Source organism: Electrona antarctica (assembly GCF_951216825.1).
Source record: "Electrona antarctica genome assembly, chromosome: 17".
NCBI classification, from domain to species: domain Eukaryota; kingdom Metazoa; phylum Chordata; class Actinopteri; order Myctophiformes; family Myctophidae; genus Electrona; species Electrona antarctica.
The window spans coordinates 19843636-19865774 of record NC_136798.1 but is presented as its reverse complement, the minus strand read 5'-3'; the positions used below and the strand labels follow the sequence as shown (position 1 = coordinate 19865774).

Genomic DNA, 22139 nt, shown 5'->3' with positions numbered 1-22139 from the left:
ATGGGGAATCCAAGCTGCAGGCTTTCTAGTCCTGAAAAGTTGCAATGCGAAAATGGAAGCCATCGTTCTCACGATAATGAAAATCTAAACATTTTTGTAAAGAAATCTTGTTTAAAAAAATCTGCCTAATGATGATGTCACTGGAGGACGGTTTCTAAACTGCCCACAGGCCTCCTATGAGACACAGACTGAGTAGAAAAAAATTGTGCCATTTTATCATGATTATTAGTGAGGAGTCGGACCTATTATATGAAGAAGTTGAAAAGTGGTGAAGTGGTCCTTTAAGACACACATTTTTAAACACAACATATGTATAGCAGCAGGCCTACTACAGTATGCTGTCGTTAACTAAATGTGCTGGGCAAAGCAAACAAATGTGTGTTATGCATTTATTTTATTGTTTTAATCTTTGACATGTCCTCATAATCAGTCAGCAGTGATTTGAGGCATTTTCCTCTTCCAAAACAAAAATATCTGAAACAATGTCTAATCTTTTACATTGCAGTTGCTTCTGAAATGTTACAAAATCATATCGAGTGGTGTGTGCTCCCTAGATAGCACTCTCTCCAGGTATAGCACAGTCATGTCTCTTGCATATAAACCGTACTAACAAATGGAGTGACTTGACTTGCATTATCAACTGAACCCAGGCCTCTCATAAGGTCAGGTTAAGTTGATGCACACATTTCCCCTAGCTGGCACCAACTCACACATCCCCCCCCATTTTAACGGAACAGGAGTGCACTATAGAAATAACTGTGGGGCAGCACAGCTTGGAATTCCATTAATTCAATAAACTTGTATCATGTGACCATTAATCTCCAATTACCAGCCACTGTCAATACCTTATGAATTGGTATAAATAGAGCTTGTCTTTCATTTACATGAAATTCTCACTCGACACACTCACCCACTGCCTAGCAAGTCACGACACTTGACTTGATATTTTTGACACAGAGTATGCTACTTAACCTCTTTCAACGTGGCGTCTCTTTTTGGGCCTGTGATAGGTGAACATTAAAAAAAAACATTCGAAAGTAGCCGATCTACAAACTCACAATGGGTCGTCACACATCGCAAGTTTGTAAATCTACCAGTTTTGAAAAGAAAATTCACATATTTTTTTTAAGGCTTAAGTGAATTACTATGATGCAAATGTCTTCTCGGCAATTATTTTCTTACGTTATTTGTGATCTTTTCCAGCCCGTCTCGGATGTGCAGTCAACTCGGACGGCGGGCTCACGAATCCCTATGTCCAAAGGTATGAAAACAGGTGGCAATAAGGCCACACTGAGTGTCGCCACACTAACAAGGGTAGAATCACGGGCTGAGGGCCAGTCCATGAAAATTGAACTGCGGAAAACGACGGCTGTGTGTGGCAGGCACGTGCACACATAGACGTCAAAGGGGTCTTGAGCCTCTGCCTTTTTACCCGTGTCTGAAAAAAAGCCCTTTCCAGACCATGAATGCAGCATGTACTATGGTGAAATAAATGCAAATCCCCCCCCTCCATGCCATACCCGAAGGCAGCATTCAGGAGAATTGCCTTTTCCCGAACTCTCCTGAACTTGAATGCAGCATTATATTGTACGGCGAAAGAGAGAGAGAGAGATTTTATATTCTATATAAAAGGCAGGTTGTGTGCCTGTTTTCAGGTTATTTTTCATTTCCACTTCTGATTCAAAAAGCATCTCTGCATGTGTTGATGTGACTGCTGAACCACTGCTTAATGAATGACTGTAGTTAACTGCGTCTGGATGGACCACTGGGGCTTGCTGTAGATCAGTGCTTCTCAACCTGTGGGTCGGGGTCGCCACTTGATTTGTGTGTTGAGCTTGTAGATCTGGGAGGGTCCCCACTAGTTAAAATATGATCATTTGGGAGGGGGGGGGTATGTCCCCAGTTCATATGATCATTTGGGAGGGGGGACACGTCCCCAGTTCATATGATCATTTGGGAGGGGGGTACGTCCCCAGTTCATATGATCATTTGGGAGGGGGGGCACGTCCCCAGTTCATATGATCATTTGGGAGGGGGGACACGTCCCCAGTTCATATGATCATTTGGGAGGGGGGACACGTCCCCAGTTCATATGATCATTTGGGAGGGGGGGCACGTCCCCAGTTCATATGATCATTTGGGAGGGGGGGTACGTCCCCAGTTCAAATATGATCATTTGGGAGGGGGGGTACGTCCCCAGTTCAAATATGATCATTTGGGAGGGGGGGCACGTCCCCAGTTCATATGATCATTTGGGAGGGGGGGCACGTCCCCAGTTCAAATATGATCATTTGGTAACGAAGTACATTTACTTGAGTAATGTTACTTGTGAATGTGAACATTGTTTGAGTATTTGTATTAAAGTTCAGTATTTTTTTATTTGGATACTCCACTACATCTGAAAGACATGTATAGTACTGTATAGTACTTTCCTGTAGTATACCAGGACAGGGGAAAAGTGCATGATGAATCACTGGGGTACTCAGAGTTGAATACTTTGTTCACCACTGTTCTTTATGTTGGTATTTCATCGTATCATACCGTGACCGTACATCAGTGGTGGAAAAAGTACTCAAATGTCTTACTTTAAGTAAAAGTATAAATATTGTAGATCTGCTATTTTCAAATGGCCGAAATGTATATAGGGCTGAAGTGGTTAATGCATGTTTTCTAATCAAAATTAAAATCTCCAAAGTAACTAGTAACTAAAGTTTTCAAATAATTGTAGTGGAGTAAAAGTACAATATTTGGATCCAAAATGTAGCGATGTAGAAGTGAAAGTATTGGAAATTGGAAATACTCAAGTAAAGTACACATTCCTCACAACTGTACTTAAGTACAATGCTTGAGTAAATGTACTTGGTTACTTTCCGCCACTGCCGTCCATGCAGTGTTACATGTCACCATTTCCTATGGAGGTTTCCAAAGACGATTCCTTATGTGTGGATTCTGTGGAAGTAATTGTTATGATTTTATTGAAGACACGCTGTGGAATCTAAATAGTAAAATAAACATTTATCTCCAAACCAAGTACAGCATTGTCTGTTATATATTCATTTTTCCCCCGGATTTTTTGTGTGATCTTGCAGCAACATTTTGTTAAAAACCAAAGTAAGCCTACCTACCTAGTACCGGCATGTAATAATAGGAAACCTTCATAATTCTTTACCCATCCTTCTATTGATAACTACTACTACACTGACCGACCTGGAGCTATCATGAATTTAAACGGCATTAATTGAGCTCCTTAAGACAGTGGTTCTCAAACCTTTTCTTGTAAAGGACCCCCAAAATGATACTCATTAGCCTGCGGACCCCCCATTTGAAAATATATGCCATGGACCCCCATAAGATAAGACCTTTACAACTCTAGCAGTGATTTTCAACCATTTTCATTTCAAGGGCCCCTAGTTTGAAATAATTAGGCTACGGTCCCCCATTTAATGGTATTTCTATCTCTGGGACCCAGTGCTGGGTCAAGAATGTTGTCATGTCATGACATGACAGGAATCTCTTCTAAAAAAATAGGCTATATTATGCAAATAATAAATAAAATGTCTGTCTGTCTGTCTGTCTGTCTGTCTGTCTGTCTGTTTCACATATAGCAATCAGAGTATAATTTTAACCAACTAGAGTTTGTAGTAGTGATATTTCACAGTGATTTGAATAAAGTTTACATTTGATGGTCTTGTTTTTCCAATCATCTAGCTCCCCCACATGGTCAGATAAAGCAACTGTTCCTGGACATACAAAGCAGCTGCATATCAATCACTGATACTCTGCAAGAGCTGATAAAACAAGATTTAAAATGGCCTACACTTAATAATTCCCTCCTAAGGACAGATGATTTTATTTTTACAAATATTACTGGAAGGTTAAAATGAACAGGATCTACAAAGCATCATGTTTGAAAACAAAAAGTTAAAGTTAAGAAAGGAAAGTGACTTATATAATTTGGAATTGAATAGCTTTTCAAATAAATAATTACTTTGGGACACAGATATGATGTGGTGGTAAAGACCTCTGCCTTTTGAAACATACTTAGTAGTTCCTTTGAGCTGCGTTCTGTTTGGAAATGTGTGCACATCAAAATATATAAATGTTTAAGGAACTGCAATATTTCTTCCCAAAATTGATTTTATTCAAATCAATGTTTTATAATCAATTAAATTGATGAGTTTGATTGAGTGCGTCTTTCATGATTTACTAACAATTAATACATTTATTTTTGCGTTGACTAAATAGCAGACATACGCAGACATACAGAGCGCATCACCACGCTGCGACCCTGTACATCTGCTATTGTTGAGTGTGAGAACTACCAGGTTGTGGAGCAGTGAGTACTGACTGAGTAGTACATAACTAGCTAGCATGTATTTTGGTGTGGGTGCGAACACAACACAAACACAGGGGGTTCACAGTCACACACCCATGGGAGGCCGATCCCCACAAACCCATCATACCTTCTTGCTGTGAAGCAACAAGGCCATAACCACTGACTGAACTGCCCATGATTGTATGTTGGATCACATAAGTATTTCCGTGGCACTATGGTCGAAGCCTTCTGTCACAGTTTGTCTCTCCCTCAGTCTGTGACTCCACCCTGGCCACTCCCATATCCCATTCCAGCCTTAGGCCTGACTCACACCTTTACAACAGACTGATGTATAGCTGATGCATGAGATTTATTTACTGATGCAAGCTCGCAATTCATTTCCAATGGGAGTCACATGGTTTGACACAACATTGTTGTTGTATGAGGGGGTGGGGGGCAGTCGAAACACAGCCGAAAGCCATACAACACAAATGTTGTGTCAAACCATGTGACTTCCATTGGAAATGCATTGGGGCAAGATGTAAACAAACCCTTTCATACATCTAGCATGCATCAATGTTGTATGCTAGATGCAAAGGTGTGAGTCGCCCCTTAGAGTATACTCTGATTCCAGCACATTCAGTTCCATTTACACACCTGTCTTCAACTCCCTCATCAGCCCAGCAGTGAACACTTCTCCAATAAACCTGCTCCCTATAGAGCGTCGCAGTCCCGCCCCCTACCAGGGCCCAGGAAATGATTCCCTGTTCATTTTCCTCATAGACATTTCAAAAAGTATTTATTTAAAGACCTTTACAACAAATAATTAGAAAGAAGAAAAAAACGGCAGGTTACAACACTTTTTTTTGTTGTTTTTCTTCTTTGTAATAATTTTTTTTGTCCGAAATATTGTGTTTGTTGTCATGATTTGTCACAACTCGAGTTGGCTTTGTACGATGCTTAAAAGGTCTTTAAATAATTACTTTTTGAAACGTCTATGGGAAAAATGCATTGGGAATTATTTCCTGGGCCTGGCGTCGTCATGAAAGGGGGCGGGACTGCGACGCTCTATAAAACTGGACTGAAAGCCAATGTTAGCCAATTAGGATGGAATATGAAATATCGGACAGATCCGTCTTGAACACATGACTATAGAGATAGTGTGTAACGATTTGTCGGATTTTTGGACAGAATCTGGAGCAGTAATATCAAAACATTTTTTTTGGACAGAATTTGGAGCAGTATTATCAAAAAATTTGTTTTTCAAAAGTCGGACTCCTGGTGGTGCTATAACAGGCCATTCTGGAAAATTTGGGGCAGAGGTTCATCGTTGGCATCCAGGTAGTGTGTGCAAAATTTGGCATCGACCAGGTTAACGGTGCCAGAGATTAACTGCACACACACACACACACACACACACACACACACACACACACACACACACACACACACACACACACACACACACACACACACAGTCACACAGTCACACACACACACACTTGCCGCCCGATGGCAAGTGCCTCTGAGACCTAATGTCGACCCCTGGTGTGCGTGCGTGTGCATGAGCAGCAACCTCACTGTCATTCACTGTCTATTAAGAATTCTCTTTATCTTCCAGGAAACGTTATGCACTATGTGAAGATGATACATGGAGGTCCCTACTAGTCCTCTGTGGTCAGTGGCCTTCGAGAACAGCCTGTCTACGGCAGCAACCTGTGAGGAGGATACTGCAAGTGGGCCCCCAAATTATTGGTGAAATAATAATATTAATGATATAACTAAACCCTAGGAGAAGCTCTCGTCATCCTGCTAAATACCTAACCAACACTGACTTCGCTGATGGCACTTACACCCGCCTTCTAATGAGAGCGCAAAATCTGTCTTGGAAGAGCCACCCATCGACTAACCTAATATACGGCAACCTTCCCCGTGTTTCTCTATGGTTTCTTCACTAGTCCGATCCAGAAGAACACAGTTTGCCAGCCACTGCTACAGAGCTGACAATGAGGTTATATCTTCTCTTCTTCTCTGGAGTCCTGCCTCAAAGCAGACCAGAGGTAGAAAACTGTCGTTCCCTGATGTCATCGCTAGGGACACATGCATCAGTAAGCAGGAACTGGGGATGGCAATGAAGGACCGGAAAGTCTGGTGTGGCATTGTGAAATCCATGATCTCGACCGCGGTCGAAAAATGATGATGATGATGATTGGTGAAAACAATGAGATTTTAATGATAATTATAACATTATCATAAAAGAATAACCTTAAGAAATTGTATTGTATTATGGTTTCATTCGCACACTGTTTCGTAGCGCCCACAGGAAATGTATTTATTGTAAAATAATGTACAGTGCAACTCAGGTCCATTTGACTAAGATATAGATAGGGGGTCTAAGTGGTAAAACAGAAGTGACATTCTGGACTTGCACGCCTGGACTTGCATCACGGCACTGTAGGGTGCCTCAGCACCCACTTTGAGAAACCCTGTTCTACACACATACTTTGGTGGAGAAGGTTACGCTCTTAAATCTATACTCTTCAATGAAGCAGGCATGCTTTTATTGTTATTCTTCCGGTTTGAGGAAAAGAAAGTTCCAGATTGATGGTTCCGGCCTCAGCGGCCTGATAACTACAAAACAATGACTACAACATGACGTAACGATATCATCCACTCCCGACCAGATCACATGGCAATTTTGTAAGACTTTCTTTCCTCTGAGGTGGAAAGTCTGGTGACGCAAGGTTAGTTGGCGAGAGATAACAGCAACAGGGCCATCAATTCACTCCACATTTAGAGGTTGCATACAATTATTTATTTATATTTATGATTTCTAGACATTTAGAGTCATCTGGCTAAGAAAATACATTGCCTCATTTTAAAAGATGTGTATCAAAGCTTTAAGATTATGCTTGATCGCGAATACTGTTGAGATGAAAAGTTACAGTAAGGGAAGTTGAAAATTGCATAGGACATGAAGATGGAATGGCAAATGTATGCATCATTATGAAACGTCTAAGTAAGTATAATAAATCAGAATTGATTTGAATATTAAGTGTGTATGAGACAGAAGTGTTGTAGACAAATTAAAGTATCAATTAAAATGGGGATAAAACAAATGTAAGTCTATATATGTTAAAATACAGTTTTTGGTTCTTCATAAGAATTAATCACAGATTTTTGTGTGTGTAAGGAGTGGTTTGGATTAAAATGAGGCCTATTATCGACAGGCCTCATAATCTGTATTGCCAAACAGTGGACCTCTCTGATGTTTTGAATGAAGCGATAAAATTTTACCTCCACAGAAGAGGCTGAGTGTATGTCTTTACTTTAAATGCAATAACATTGAAGATTTTAACATTTTAACAATAGCTACGTCTCAGGTCTGTCAAGTTCAAGAACACTGAGCCTTCATATGGAAAAAAAATCACACCTGTGTGAAGAAGTGAACGGTGGAACTATACTGTAATTGTTATACTTACTGAACTCCTGTACAGACGTGCTGAAAAAGACTGGTGTTACACAAAAAACTCAGCTTCCCATCATGCACAGTATGAAGCTCAACAGTGCCACTTTCTCACCTGTTGGTACCCTAAACAGACAGACATAGGGACACACAAAGCTACATGATGGCCACCGCTCAAAAACTCAAAAGATACTGTAAATGTAAAACTTTGTGTGCCATTAACAAACATAGAGGAAGTAAGCGCGGTGTGACGCATTGTGAGCTAGCTATATATATATATATATATATATATATATATATATATATATATATATATATATATAATTTTGCTACTTTTTTGCGACACAGTAGTATGGAACAACATTTTCGGCACTCACACCCACGTTGCACCGCCGAACTGATTGATATGCCCATATTATGAAGATCTCTGTATCTGTCAGTCCTTGACCCTTTAATGCCCATATATGGGCATGACATGCCCCCTTTTGTGCCCATATATGGAGCTGACTGATTTGTTGGTTGATGCCATGAAGACACATTGAGGTTGGACAACAGGGCGCAGCTGCATTGGGAACTCCTTATATGGTTATGTCAGAGGTCCCCCATAAGCCATTTTTTTTAATATTTAATATTTCTTTAATATAAAATACTGTATACTTAACACTTTGATTGCTACAAGATCTCGGCAGGCCTATTTGGATGTTGCTACCGTTTAACATTGCACAAAGGCCTTGTTCGGGGGGCCACAGCAAAATGTTCTCTTATAGCGAGAATCACACGCATACATCAAAAGAAAGCTGAACTTGTCCACTTCAAATGATTTTACCATGTTCCATTCTGGAGATATTGACCTTTTTGCAACACCTGCATTTGCCTGGAAGTGGTTATCTTGAACAGCGAGCAGAGTTATGGATGGTTTAAAGTCAGAGACATTGACAGGCAGATATAAAATTGAACCCAATAAATATCCTATACATCCTATACACCGAATGAAAGCCCTGAATGTGTACTTTTACGAGGAAAAGAGTAAACATTGATCCCATGTACAGTTAGACAGTAATTGGTTATTGAATGCAGCTTGTGCCCACCAGATAACTTCAGAGAAGACATGGACGTGAACTCCTCAATATTCACAAAATAAGGCCTATAGCGACATATAAATACTATATACCGTATGAAACAGAAGACTCTCTGCTTTCATAAGAAAAAAACTTCTACTGTAGTAATAATAAAAATCACACCCATGTGAAGTGAGTGGTGCAACTCTGTCCCATATTCTGTTCTCTGCTTATTCAATACAGCTCGCTATATACGGACTGAGGCAGAAAGTCATGTAAACCTTTTATTTACAGTTTGGTCTGTAAACTTCTACTGTAATAATAAAAATCACACCCCTGTGAAGTGAGCGTTGCAACTGTTCTGTACTTATTCACTACAGCTCGCTATATACGGACTGAGACAGAAAGTCATGTAAACCTTTTATTTACAGTTTGGTCTGTAAACTTCTACTGTAATAATAAAAATCACACCCCTGTGAAGTGAGCGGTGCAACTGTTCTCTACAGTTGCGCGGTGCTTTTCAAAAAAGCGTTACAATCACACGTCCGAGCGATCTCCGATTATGACGGCTCTGCATGGCGATACGTGATCCCCCAACGGTAGACTGTCTGTTGTCATGGCGGCCCCTCTCGATAATGTAGTTTGTTTGTTAGTTCGTAGTATTGTAGGCTCGGGGATCGTTTGGTCGCTACAGTATGAAGAAGGAAACATGCATCTGTCCATGTGTGTTGCAGATTGCAGAATGCAATGCCGATCGGATCCGGTGCATATGTGTTTAGGCAGCGATCCGTTCATCATGTTTTTTTCCGAGAGACAGAGCCAGGACAGAGCCCCCATCTCGCAAGGCCCTCCTCCTGCAGGAGAAACAGGAGGGGAGGGGGGAATCGAGTACTATAGTGTTGGGTAAAAGCCAATAGGTGGAGGAAAGCCTGGTGAGGCGAGGTTAGGTGAAATTTGATTCTTTTCACACACCGACTAGATCGGCATGGGCGCATCCATTTTACACTGGCTTATACACGTAAAGCGGCCCGCCCTCCTGTTTTCAGGATGGGAGGGGTTTTTTTTTTTTTTTTTTTTTTTTCTGATCACGTGAGCGGGACTAAGCAGCAATGATAGGGGGATGGTTCTTCATTGTCCGGGTGGGTAAAAAGATGAATGAAAGTATGCTATAAAAAAGTGATTAGAACGTATGGATACGTGGTTCGCACCGGACGTTTGATTAATTGATAACGTATTGATATGCGATTAGCGTCGGCTGTGTTAAACTAAACAAAATACATACATACATGGATGCACCTGGGACGTATCCTCAGTGATGTATCCCAAGGTCATCGGGGTTTCGGGTCTCGCAACATCATACCCCTCACTCAGGTGACCCAGCCGGGGTGATCAAGTCCCGACTTACGTCCCAGTAGCTACCCTCGATCAGTCCCATTAGGGAAAAACCAGGGCCACACAATCCGTTCCTCCTGAACTACTCTGCCGGGACTGGGAGGTACCATTCTGGCGCGTGGAAGGACTAGGCTCTGTGGGTTGACTCCTGTCCGGGCCCCTCCTACGTCTCACCAGGTCCACTCCTGCTCTCACCAGGTCAGGCCCTGTGCGTTGCACCAGACTCCCAGCACCAGGCACTTTATTCAGGAATGGTGGATTCTCGAGCCGCAACAGTTCCGCAGGCTCCACCTTGCCCTTGGTGGTGCCGCAGGCTCCGCTTGAGGCCCGAATGGTCCTCCTAAAGGCCTCACCGTGGGTTTGTTGGGCTTCTTCCTCACGGAAGACACAGGCTGGGGCGCCAACCCATACTGCTCCCGGGTGCCGTCTAATTTCCGGCTGCCACCCGTCTCTCCGGTGGTCACCAGACTATTCCTGGTTGTCACGTAGTCTATTCCTATGAGTCACTATAAATAGAATAACTAAACAAAATACATACATACATGGATGCACCTGGGACGTATCCTCAGTGATGTATCCCAAGGTCATCGGGGTTTCGGGTCTCGCAACATCATACCCCTCACTCAGGTGACCCAGCCGGGGTGATCAAGTCCCGACTTACGTCCCAGTAGCTACCCTCGATCAGTCCCATTAGGGAAAAACCAGGGCCACACAATCCGTTCCTCCTGAACTACTCTGCCGGGACTGGGAGGTACCATTCTGGCGCGTGGAAGGACTAGGCTCTGTGGGTTGACTCCTGTCCGGGCCCCTCCTACGTCTCACCAGGTCCACTCCTGCTCTCACCAGGTCAGGCCCTGTGCGTTGCACCAGACTCCCAGCACCAGGCACTTTATTCTTAACTGTATATATACTATATAACATCAAAAGTTTAAATAGGAGATACAAGGCTTTTGACCGACAACGATCTTCAAGACATAGCAGGGTGGCCCACTATGCACAACACGTGTCTAGTGTGTATTCCCTTGCCCTGGGTGTGACTCCTCCTAAACCTATTATTTGTGCTTCGCCTAAGACTACAACAACACCATTTCATGAGTCACACTCATTTTGTCCTTATGTTATCTTGCATAATACAAATAGATACCCATTACTAAAAATAGATATATGACCACATTACTATATGACTGAAAAGAAAATCCAAAAGCAGTCAAACTCTGTAGTTATCAATTATATTTAAAAACTAGGGCACCGGCCTACTCTGGGACCACGCAAGTCAGGAATTATGTAAATCAGGGAATATGCACGTTGGGAATTCATTCCCCACCCAATTATACAATACCTGTTGTACCTACAGTAGTCAGGGTACTTGCTGGTAAGCACTCGCACCGGCCTACTAAATGATCATACAGGTCGGGAGCGATGCAAGTTGGGAATGCGTGGCCATCCATTCACTTCATGGGGCCAGTCCAATGGCGGCTCTTCTACATAGACTTCTATTGAGCGTGGGGATAACCGGAAGTTTACGGAATGCATTGGAGTCTATATGGGCTCGCGCGAGTACATGAACCACGTGACCGGGTTTTCTGCCCCCTCAATATTGCAACTCTTCTATTAGATGGCTCTGCCACTACCACAAGACCAATGGGCTAAATATGGAGATACGAGGATCCCTGATGTTCTCAAGACATCATGCTGACGTACAAGAGCATATAGAGTTCAATTGTACAGGTACAGCAGCACAAACGTTATGCAAAGCTCGGCCAATTGGTCTGCTGCAGAACACATGTTCTCATGTGGCGGTGGCTCAGGGGTAGAGTGGCTGGATGGTAACCGCAAGGTTGCCAGTTCGAACCGGGGCTCCCCCAGAGTTAGTGTCAAAGTGTCCTTGAGCAAGACAGTGAACCCCTAATTTCTCCTGATGTGCTGGTTGGTGCCTTGGATGGTTTCCGCCACCATCAGTGTATGAATGTGTGTGTGAATGGGTGAATGTAATGCACAATCTATGTAATGTGCCTTGGATAAAGGTGCTATATAAATGCACCATTTACCATTGCTCACATTTCAATGGAAAACATTGGGGGGAATACTACAGGTAAGCATGGAACATGGGCTGACTATTAAGGATTTCAGCTTGCCGTTAGCAGTTTTAAACACCAGCTAAAATAACAAACTGATGGGAGGGAGGGTTACGTGAAACTTGGTTGATTTTTAACACTGTGCTATGCAGCAAGCCTTTGGCATACTCAGTCACTGATGGACGAACTGAAACCTGTGTCTGCAGACTCTGCATAAATCGACATGGTTAGATAAGCCTGGCAACGGCTTGTGTCATCGCATCACAGGCCTATATAAGGTGTTATAAAGAGGGAAGGATGGAGTCAGAGTGAATCAAACAATTTGATTGTACAGAGCTAGAGAACTAGAAAGAGACTGCTGAAAGTGACAGAGAGAGACTGAGAAAGACAGAGAGAATTGATGTTTTTTTAGAATCAGGCATGGTCTTCGAAGGTGTTGTGGTAGAACTCCTCAATACATTTTTAGGGGACTACGTTATTAACCTTGACAGCTCTAAACTGAAGCTTGGCATATGGGGAGGTGATGCTGTTCTCAGAGAGCTTGAAATCAAGGAAAGTTGCTTGAGTGATCTTGGCATTCCCTTTAAAGTTAAAGTGGGACAAATAAAACGTCTCGAGCTGAAGATCCCATGGAAAAACCTCTACACCCAGTCAGTGGAGGCAACACTGGATGGTGTCTATCTGCTGTTAGTACCGACAACCCATATAAAATATGATGCTGAGAAGGAAGAAAAACAATTGCAAGACACTCGCCAGAGGGAACTGAAGAGGATAGAAGAGACAAAGCGGAAGGCCTCCGAAAAAGACAATCCTACGCTAGAGAAGCAGAACACCTTTATTGAGAAGCTGATCACTCAGGTCATCAAGAACCTACAGGTCAAGATTTCCAACATCCATGTACGCTATGAGGATGACATGACAAATCCCAGTCGTCCATTGTCATTTGGTGTGTCGCTGAAAGATCTTAGCTTCCACACCGCTGATGAGAACTGGGAACCTTGCCTTCTGGATGAGAATACCAAACATTTCTTTAAGCTTGTGCAGCTTAACAACGTGTTTGCCTACTGGAATGTCAACTCGTTGCTCTACTCTAATCACAGTCCAGATGAAGCTATACAACGTCTCCACAACTCCGTTCACTCCAGTCATGACTTCATATTTCATCTGATGACAGCTGATGCCAAACTCCGGATGAATCCAAGGTCAGGTGTGGACTTCTCCTCTCCCAAAGTGGACCTGGCAGTAAATCTGCCATCTGTGGCCATTGAGCTCAATAGACCACAGTATATAAGCATTCTGGAGTTTATGGACTCGGTGTATATGATGGCACGGAAACTGCCGTATAGGAAATACCGGCCTGAGGTCCACATTCACACCAATGCCCCAATATGGTGGCGCTATGTGATCACGAGCATCCTGGAGGTGGATGTGAAGCACCGCTTCCACATGTGGTCGTGGCAGCACATCCGCCGACACCGGAAGACAGTGAAACGCTACCGGGAGCTCTACAAGGATAAGATCACCAGCAATAAACCTGTCTGGGAATTGCTGAAAGAGCTGGAGGAGACTGAAAGGACACTGGATGTATTTAACATCACGTTGGCCAGGCAGCAGGCTGAGATGGAGGCGAGCAAGGCAGGCCTGCGTATCTATCGTCCTGGTATGAAGATGGAAGCAGAGCAGTCACAGGGATGGTTTGGATGGGTGTGGAAATGGGGAGGAGAGCCAGATAAACATGTTGCACAAGTGAAAACTGGAGCTTTGGATGACTTGATGACCCCAGCCGAGAAGGCCAAGCTTTACACCGCCATTGGATACAGTGAGGTTGCTGTCAATGACAACATGCCAAAGACCTTTGTGGATATGAAGGTTGATTTCCACATGGAGAATCTCTCTGTGTCCTTCAAAGACAACACCATAGATCAGAATGAGATTATCAAGATTACAGTTGGAGAGCTCAGGGCCATTCTTACACAGAGACCAGGAGCAAAAGCCATCAAACTTGAACTTGAGCTCAATATGTTTGAGGTCACAGGCTTGGCCGATAAACGGGTCACCCCCACCCTAGTGTCGTCAAGGAAGGCTGCGATGGAAAAAGGAACTCAGCTGCTAAGCATTAACTTTGAGACCAACCCGCTGGACGAGACTGTTGACCAGAAGATTTACGTTGAGTCACAACCCCTGGAAATCATATATGATGCTGTAACAGTGAACAGCATGTTAGAGTTCTTCAGGCCCCCTGACAACCAGCAGTTAGACCAGCTGACCAATGTTACCCTGATGAAACTGGAGCAGTTCAGAGACCGTACATCCTCAGGTCTGATGTATGTAATTGAGACACAGACCACTCTAGACCTGGAAGTGAAACTGTTGGCATCCTATGTCATCATTCCCCAGACCGGCTTCTATGACTCCACTCAAAATATCATGGTGTTGGACCTGGGAGACTTAAAAGTGTCAAGTCAGAGCAAGAAGGGCCTTCCCCAGCTGTCAGTGGGCAGCAGTGCCATTGTGGACATCATGTCCAGAGCATACGACAGCTTTGACGTACAGCTCAACAGTTTGCAGTTTCTCTACAGCAAACCAGATGGGGACTGGAAGAAGGCTCGTAAGCAGAAGCAGTCAGTGCTCCACATCCTAGAGCCGGTGGATCTTAAGGTGGTGTTCAGCAGGGCAATGGTCACCACAGACTCGCGCATGGCCAAGTTTAAGATCTCTGGGGAGCTACCTTTGCTATCTCTTTGTATCTCTGAGGATAGGGTTCGAGGTGTTCTTGATCTGATAGACAGCATCCCAGTGTCTAATAGAAAACCTGCCCCATGCAGGCCTGCAAGTAAAAGAGCAGATCTGGTCAAGAAGGATCCTCAGAAGAACATGACCGATTTCCTTGTGACATTTGAGATCAACGAGATGTCCATAAAGCTGTGTCATCTATCAGTGGGTCGGGAGGTCACCATCCTACACCTGGACATAGAAGGAGTGGGAACTGAACTTAAATTGCAAACCTTCGACACGTCCTCATACACGTTTGTGCGCGAGATCTGCCTAAAGTGCCCCGAGTATATGGATTCTCAAGGACAGGAGGTTCATCTCATCACCACTCTAGACAACACGGAGGATGACTTGCTCACTCTGGAGTACATCAAGGCTGATAGGAATGGTCCTGAATTCAGGTCTCGACACAACAACACAGAACAGCTAATAAAGGTGAACCTCTCATCACTGGACATGCACCTTTACACTGAGCCTCTCCTCAACATCATGAACATCTTCAAGAACCTCCCCCCTTTTTCTTGGGGGATGGAAGGAGGAGGACAGGAGGAAGACAGGGGCAGGAAGAATGAGGAATATGTGGTTGCCAAGAGATATAGTTCAAAGAAATCAACGTTTGAGGATGTTGTGCATCTGCATATCAGAACAGAACTCAACTGTCTGAAGATTTTCATCGAAGGAGACAAAGCAAGGATCTCCGACATCAGCATTGAAGGCTTGGGTTCAGAGGTTCTGCTGAGGGAAAATAAGATGGAGGTTCTTGCCAACCTGAAGAATATTGTTGTCCTGGACTGTGACAAAGATGCTATTTACAAGAAGGTGGTGTCCATAGCAGATAAGGAGGTGTTTGCCTTCCACATGGTGAACTATACAGATGCCACAGTGGGAGATGCATATCTGGATATGTCAAAAGTAGACACTTCAATCACACTGACGGTGGGATCTATCCAAGTCATCATCCTCAACAAGTTCATCTCTTCCATACTGGCTTTCATCAACAATTTCCAACAAGTAAAGCCTGCAAAGAAGGCTGCCATAGGTATGTTGGAGCTTGCGGAGCACATCAAACGGATTGCTCTCAATGTCCAGTTCAACACACCCGTCATCTTCCTCCCCGGGTCCTCCTCATCTAATGTCATCGTAGCTCACCTGGGCCTGATCTCTGTCAAGAACCACTTTGCCAAGATGCCATCCAAAACCCAAGCCAAAATCCCCCCTGTAGTTGATATGATGACAGTGGGACTAAGTGACCTCAGGGTGTACAGAACCACACATGAGGCAGGTTGGTTTCAAGGGGAGACTCAGCTGCTGAAACCAGTTAGCATGGATTTGTCAATATGGAGAAACCTGTCATCCACCTGGTACCATGACATACCTGACATAGAGATCACAGGTCACCTCAAAACCATGACTGTGATGCAGAGTCAGGCCGACATGACATTGTTACTAATTACGCTTAGAGAAGTCCTTTTGCGGACATCGGACACAGTGCCCACTCCTCCCAATAAATTTAAAAGCACACTCAAGCTGGACTTCAAGTTTGACTCCATGACCCTGATCCTGTACAGCCCCATTGCAAACGAAGTGCAGCTCCTGGAGTGCCACGATGAGCAGCAGAAGCTGGCAGAGTTTACTTTAGAATCCATCTCGTCCTCCCTCCACATGTATTCTGACAGTTCCTTGAAGGTCTCATTTAAACTGGCCAACTGCCTACTGGATGACAAGAATCCCAGGATCAAAATGGCCACTCCTACAATGATGGCTATGCGTACCAGTGCTGAGCAGAACATGTTGATGGAGGTGAACTACAGTGAGGGCCGCGATGGCTTCACTCTGGACTCAGTTATTCAGGACCTCTACCTGTGTGCCAGCATGGAGTTCCTGCTTAAAGTTGCAGACATCTTCCTCAAGGCCATCGAGCAAGGCTTTGCTCCAGCCTCGCAGCCCAAGGCCACAAACAATCCCACTTCAAGAAATTCTGCAGATATAGTGACAGCATCCAACATCAACATTCTTGTGCGGAACCCAGAGATTGTCTTTGTGGCAGACTTAACACGTGCCAACTCCCCTGCCCTAGTGGTGCGAGTGACGCAATGTGAACTGGTGCAGAAGAATGATGCAGAGGGATTGCTGCAGACTGCTGTCATCAAGGACCTCAATGTTGTGGCATGTCCCTTCCTATGGGACAAGAGGAAAAACAACATAACTACGGTGCTCCAGCCATGTCAGGTGTTCTACCAAGGGAACCAAGCATCCACCTCCCCTCCAGCTATGGAGGTCTGCATCAATGCCCTCTCAATGAAAGTATCTCCCACCATCATCAACACATTGATCACCATTGTCCATTCAGTGCTGACACTTAATGCAGAGACTCCACAGGAGCTAAATAGCCCTGTACCCCATGACTTATGGGAGCAACGAAGCTGGAAGGATCTTAAGTTGTGGTTCCTGGAGGATGAAGTGGATGAGGATGCACAGTCACTGGCCCCACTGATGCCACAGGGAGAGTCACTACAGGTAGCCATCAACTCTATCTGCCTGACTCTGGAGGGAGGGGTTGGGCATGGGACCATTCCCATGCTTCTGGCCAAGTCCTCCTTCCATGCAGATGTCAGGAACTGGAGCACGTTCATTAACTTCCACGGGCAGCTCAATCTGGAAGTTCACTATTACAATGAGATGATGGGAGTGTGGGAGCCATTCCTGGAACCATTGGAGGAACAATTAGAGGATGAAAGACCCTGGACTCTACAACTGAAGATGAATAAGATGCCAGTGAAATACACAGGAATATCATCTGAGGTTGATTTCAGTGTTCCAGATTATAAAACAATCATCAACATCAGCAGCAAGGACCATCTCAACATCACCCTCTCAAAATGTGGACTGGGCATGCTCAGTAACTTGCACATGGCATTTGTGGAGGCTGCGAAGCAGACAACCGAATGCTTCCAAAAGGATGAGGCTCCATTTGCGGTGAAGAACTGTCTAGGCCTGCCGGTGTCTGTCGTCTACAGTGAGATGTTCAGCCCCACCAATGGACAGCACGACAACCGTAAAGTAGAGTTGCAGGATGGAGAGAGCCTCAATATGGACTACTCAAGTACTGCCAACAAGTCTGCTATAATTTCCCTAAGCGAAAAGGATTATTACATACAGCCCACTCCATTGGGCCACACATCAGCCAGTGTCATGCCACTGATCAAGGTGGGCCGGGGGATGTACAGTGTGATGCACAGCAAGTCGGGCGTCACTCGCTTTGTGGTGTGTCAAATCTACTCTGTGGAGGGCAACAAGTACATTAAGATTCGCTCTCCCTTTCAGATTATCAATCACTTTTCTATCCCTTTCAAAGTGTTTGAAGGGTCAACATGTCTGGGTATGTCTCTCCCCAATGAGGAATTCTGTGTGCCTCTGGATTCTTATAGGTCTAAACTGAGCCTGCAGCCATTAACAGAGGAAGGTGAAGGCAGTCAGGCGATAAAGTTTGAGTGTTCCAAGGGTTTCAGCTATGAGGATGTCAGCAAACAGGAACCTGGCACACACCTTCAGCAGATCTGCTGCCGTTGTAGAGAAAGGGCAGGCTTTCTGATGATCAATATTGTGTCATTGAGGGATGCAGTGACATCCAAACACACAGGATGTCTAGGGGAGAATTTTGACGAGCCCTACATACTCCACCTGTGGCCCTCTATTCTGCTGCGTAATCTGCTGCCATACACGGTCACCTACAAACTACAGAACAGTGGAGACATCGCCCCTGAGGCCACTCTGGAACCAGGCCATTCTGCACAGCTACACACTGCTGTCATCAATCAGTCAAGTCTCACTCTCCGCCTCCTTGACTACTTGGTTCGGGATTGGTCTGCTGAATACAGTCTCCTCAGTGAACAGGAAGAGTTTACCTTCGCTGTGTTCAAGTCTCTTGGCAAGGACGATAAGAATGGAGCGAGTGGTGGGACGAATAGCAAGAGGGCAGAGCTCAACATAGCGGTGCACGTCAAATATGACCCGGGACAAACCGTGGTGGCCATCTATTCACCTTATTGGATGGAGAACAAGACAGGCCGGCTGCTGCAGTACAAGGCTGATGATATCTTTTTCAAACACCCACTGGACTATGACATGCCACTGCTCTTCTCCTTCAAGCCACAAAACTTTCTGGAAAAGAACAAAGTCCGTCTGATGATCTCAGACAGTGAGCTCTCGCAAGAATTCTCTCTGGATACTGTTGGTAACTATGGAGACATGAAATGTAAAGGCACATACAAAGATTACCATGTTGGGGTGAAGATCGATGCGAGTAGCTTCGGCCTTACACGCTTTGTGACTTTCCTGCCATTTTACATGCTGGTCAACAGAACCAAACACACCATCTACATCAGTGAGCAAGGACAGGATAAGTGGACCCAGGTACAGCCTGAACAGTCAGCCGTTCCATTCTGGCCAGAGAGAGACAGCAGGTACCTGAAGATCAAAGTTGAAGGTTGTGAATCTCCTCCTCGGACCATTGACTTCACACGGGCAGAGAACTGCTTATTGCTGCATCTGGACAGGACACTGGGTGGGATCACGGTCGATGTGAACCTATCAGAGCACTCAGCTGTGATTTGTTTCTCCGACTACCATGATGGTGCTGCTCCCTTCCTCATCATCAACCATACCAAGGACCAGGTTCTACAGTTCTACCAGAGCTCGCAGAAGAAGAAGGAGGAGTTGGAGCCAGGTAAAGCTGTGTACTACACCTGGACTGAACCCAGTGGGTCTAGAGAGCTACGATGGAAATGTGGCAGTTACCATCACACACTTAAGAGTGAGGGGGACTTATGTAAGAATATGAATGATGAGGGAAAACTTTTCTTGATATCCTTCTATGAAGGTCTCCAGCGGGTGGTGCTATTTACAGAAGAGCGTCAGATCTACAAGTACCTTTGCAAGTGTGAGAAAGCTAAGTTGGCTGATAAGGAAATAATTCTGTCCCTCCAAGATGTAGGGCTGTCTCTGGTAAACAACACTACCAGCCAGGAGGTCTGTTTCATCGGGATTACAAGTTCTGATGTGGTGTGGGAGTATGAAGAGGTGGATAAGTCCAGATGGAAGGCCCTGGGTGGTAAAGCGGCAGAGATGCTGGAAAATACCTACAGAGACTATATAGACCGTGAGCCCTTAGAAAATGCCATAGTTGAATTGGCAAAAAACTTCCAGGTTTCTCTGACTCCCAATGGCAGGGATATGAAGCTGCTTCAACCATTCAAGGCTCGCCTCAGGAGGACCTTCCTGCCTGGGGTGAGAGTGGAGTACAGTGTCTCCTCACGACAGTGCTCCTACCGCATCCAAATCAACCGCATACAGATCCAGAATCAACTTCCAGGAGCCATCTTCCCATATGTCTTCTCACCCGTCAAACTGCCCAAGTCTGTCACAGAGGATTCTAGGCCTAAACCCATAACAGACATCTGCATTGTTACCAGAGCGGCAGGACACTCTAATATCTCTCGCATCAAGTACTTCAAGGTGTTGATTCAGGAGATGGATTTGAAGCTGGACCTGGGTTTCCTAAATGCCATTCGAGATCTTCTCACACCAGAGAACGGCAGCATTGCAACATCAGAACAGGAGGTGGAGCTGTTTGAAAAAGACATAGAGTATATACTATCAGAACTCAACCATGTCTCTGCTGCAGACACGTCTCCTATCAGCCTCTATGAGTACTTTCACATCTCCCCCATCAAGCTACACTTGAGTTTCTCTCTGAGTACGGGTGGAGAAGACGGTCTGAAGAAGAGAAATACAGAACTCTTCCCTATTGAGTCCCTCAACCTGCTGCTGAAGAGTATAGGAGCCACACTCACTGATGTACAGGACGTTGTCTTCAAACTGGCCTCCTTTGAGATGACCTTCCAGTTCTGCACAACTCAACAGCTCCAAAGGGAGGTTCAAAGTCATTATAAAAAGCAGGCCATTAAACAAATGTATGTGTTGGTGTTCGGTCTTGATGTGCTGGGAAATCCCTTTGGGCTAATCAGAGGGCTGTCTAAAGGAGTGAAGACATTATTCTATGAGCCCTATCAGGGAGCCATTCAGGGGCCTGAAGAATTTGTGGAAGGCATGGCTCTCGGAGTAAAAGCACTGGTCGGCAGTGCTGTAGAGGGCCTAGCCGGGACAGCCTCCAGGATAGCCGGGACAGCCTCCAGGATCACGGGTGCCGCGGCAAAGGGTCTTGCTGCCATGACAATGGATGAAAAGTACCAGCAGGAGAGACAGTCCAGAGGTGGCGATGCCCTGTTGTCTGGGGTGACAGGGATTGTCAGTGGGGTGACAGGGATTGTCAGCAAACCCATAGAAGGTGCTCAGAAGAATGGTGCAACAGGCTTCTTTAAGGGTGTAGTGAAGGGTTTGGTGGGAGCAGTGGCCAAACCTGCGGGAGGCATTATCGATATGTTTGGAAGTACCTTCCAAGGGATCAAGAGGGTGGCAGAGACCTCACAGGACATTGAGTCTCTGCGTCCTCCTCGCTTTATCCATGACGATGGGGTCATACGACCATACAAAGAGAGGGAGGCTATCGGCAGACAAATGCTTCGGGAAATTGTGAATGGACGTTTTGCAAACTATAGATACTTTGCTCACGCCAACATTGACGACTCCAACTTCCTTATCATTACCAAGAGGGGTATCTTATTTGTGACAAAGGGCACATGTGATAAACCTACCTGTGAGTGGCAGTATCGGTTTGATGAGTTCACCAAGGACCCTTGTATAGTCAACGACCAATACCTTTGCATAGAGGCTGAGGAGAAAGGCAGATCTATCTTACATCCCAAAGTGGGTGGATCTTGCAAAATCATTAAATTAAAAACTCCAGATATAGGAAAGTGGGTTCTTGCTAAATTGGAGGAGGCAAGGAAGCAAGAACCAGACTGCATGCAACAGAAATGAGCAACAAACCAGAATGGAAAAAATAAAAGTGTGCACAAACGCGCACGCACGCACACACACACACACACACACACACACACACACACACACACACACACACACACACACACACACACACACAC

At 44.8% G+C, this 22139-nt stretch overlaps 2 protein-coding genes across 7 annotated transcripts in view; both read left to right on the top strand.

Moving 5' to 3' along the window:
* filip1b (filamin A interacting protein 1b) overlaps window positions 1-6028 on the top strand; it is a 35795-nt gene extending 29767 nt beyond the window's left edge. For 2 of the 6 annotated variants that reach the window (XM_079525509.1, XM_079525510.1), the window contains exons 7-8: window positions 1204-1261; window positions 3709-4143. In XM_079525509.1, the coding sequence (XP_079381635.1) occupies window positions 1204-1261; window positions 3709-3884 (234 nt within the window). In that variant the 3' untranslated portion in view covers window positions 3885-4143. Of the gene's footprint in view, window positions 1-505; window positions 571-1203; window positions 2144-3708; window positions 4144-5936 lie in introns of those variants that run through there. The other 4 variants (XM_079525512.1, XM_079525513.1, XM_079525514.1 and 1 more) reach the window with 4 other exon arrangements.
* A 6698-nt stretch (window positions 6029-12726) lies between these two features.
* Window positions 12727-22017, top strand: LOC306941016 (intermembrane lipid transfer protein VPS13A-like; the record flags this gene model as incomplete). The annotated part of the gene is made up of 1 exon (XM_079526319.1): window positions 12727-22017. One exon carries the CDS (start codon window positions 12727-12729, stop codon window positions 22015-22017), a length of 9291 nt encoding a protein of 3096 aa, XP_079382445.1.
* Window positions 22018-22139: the final 122 nt, after the last annotated feature.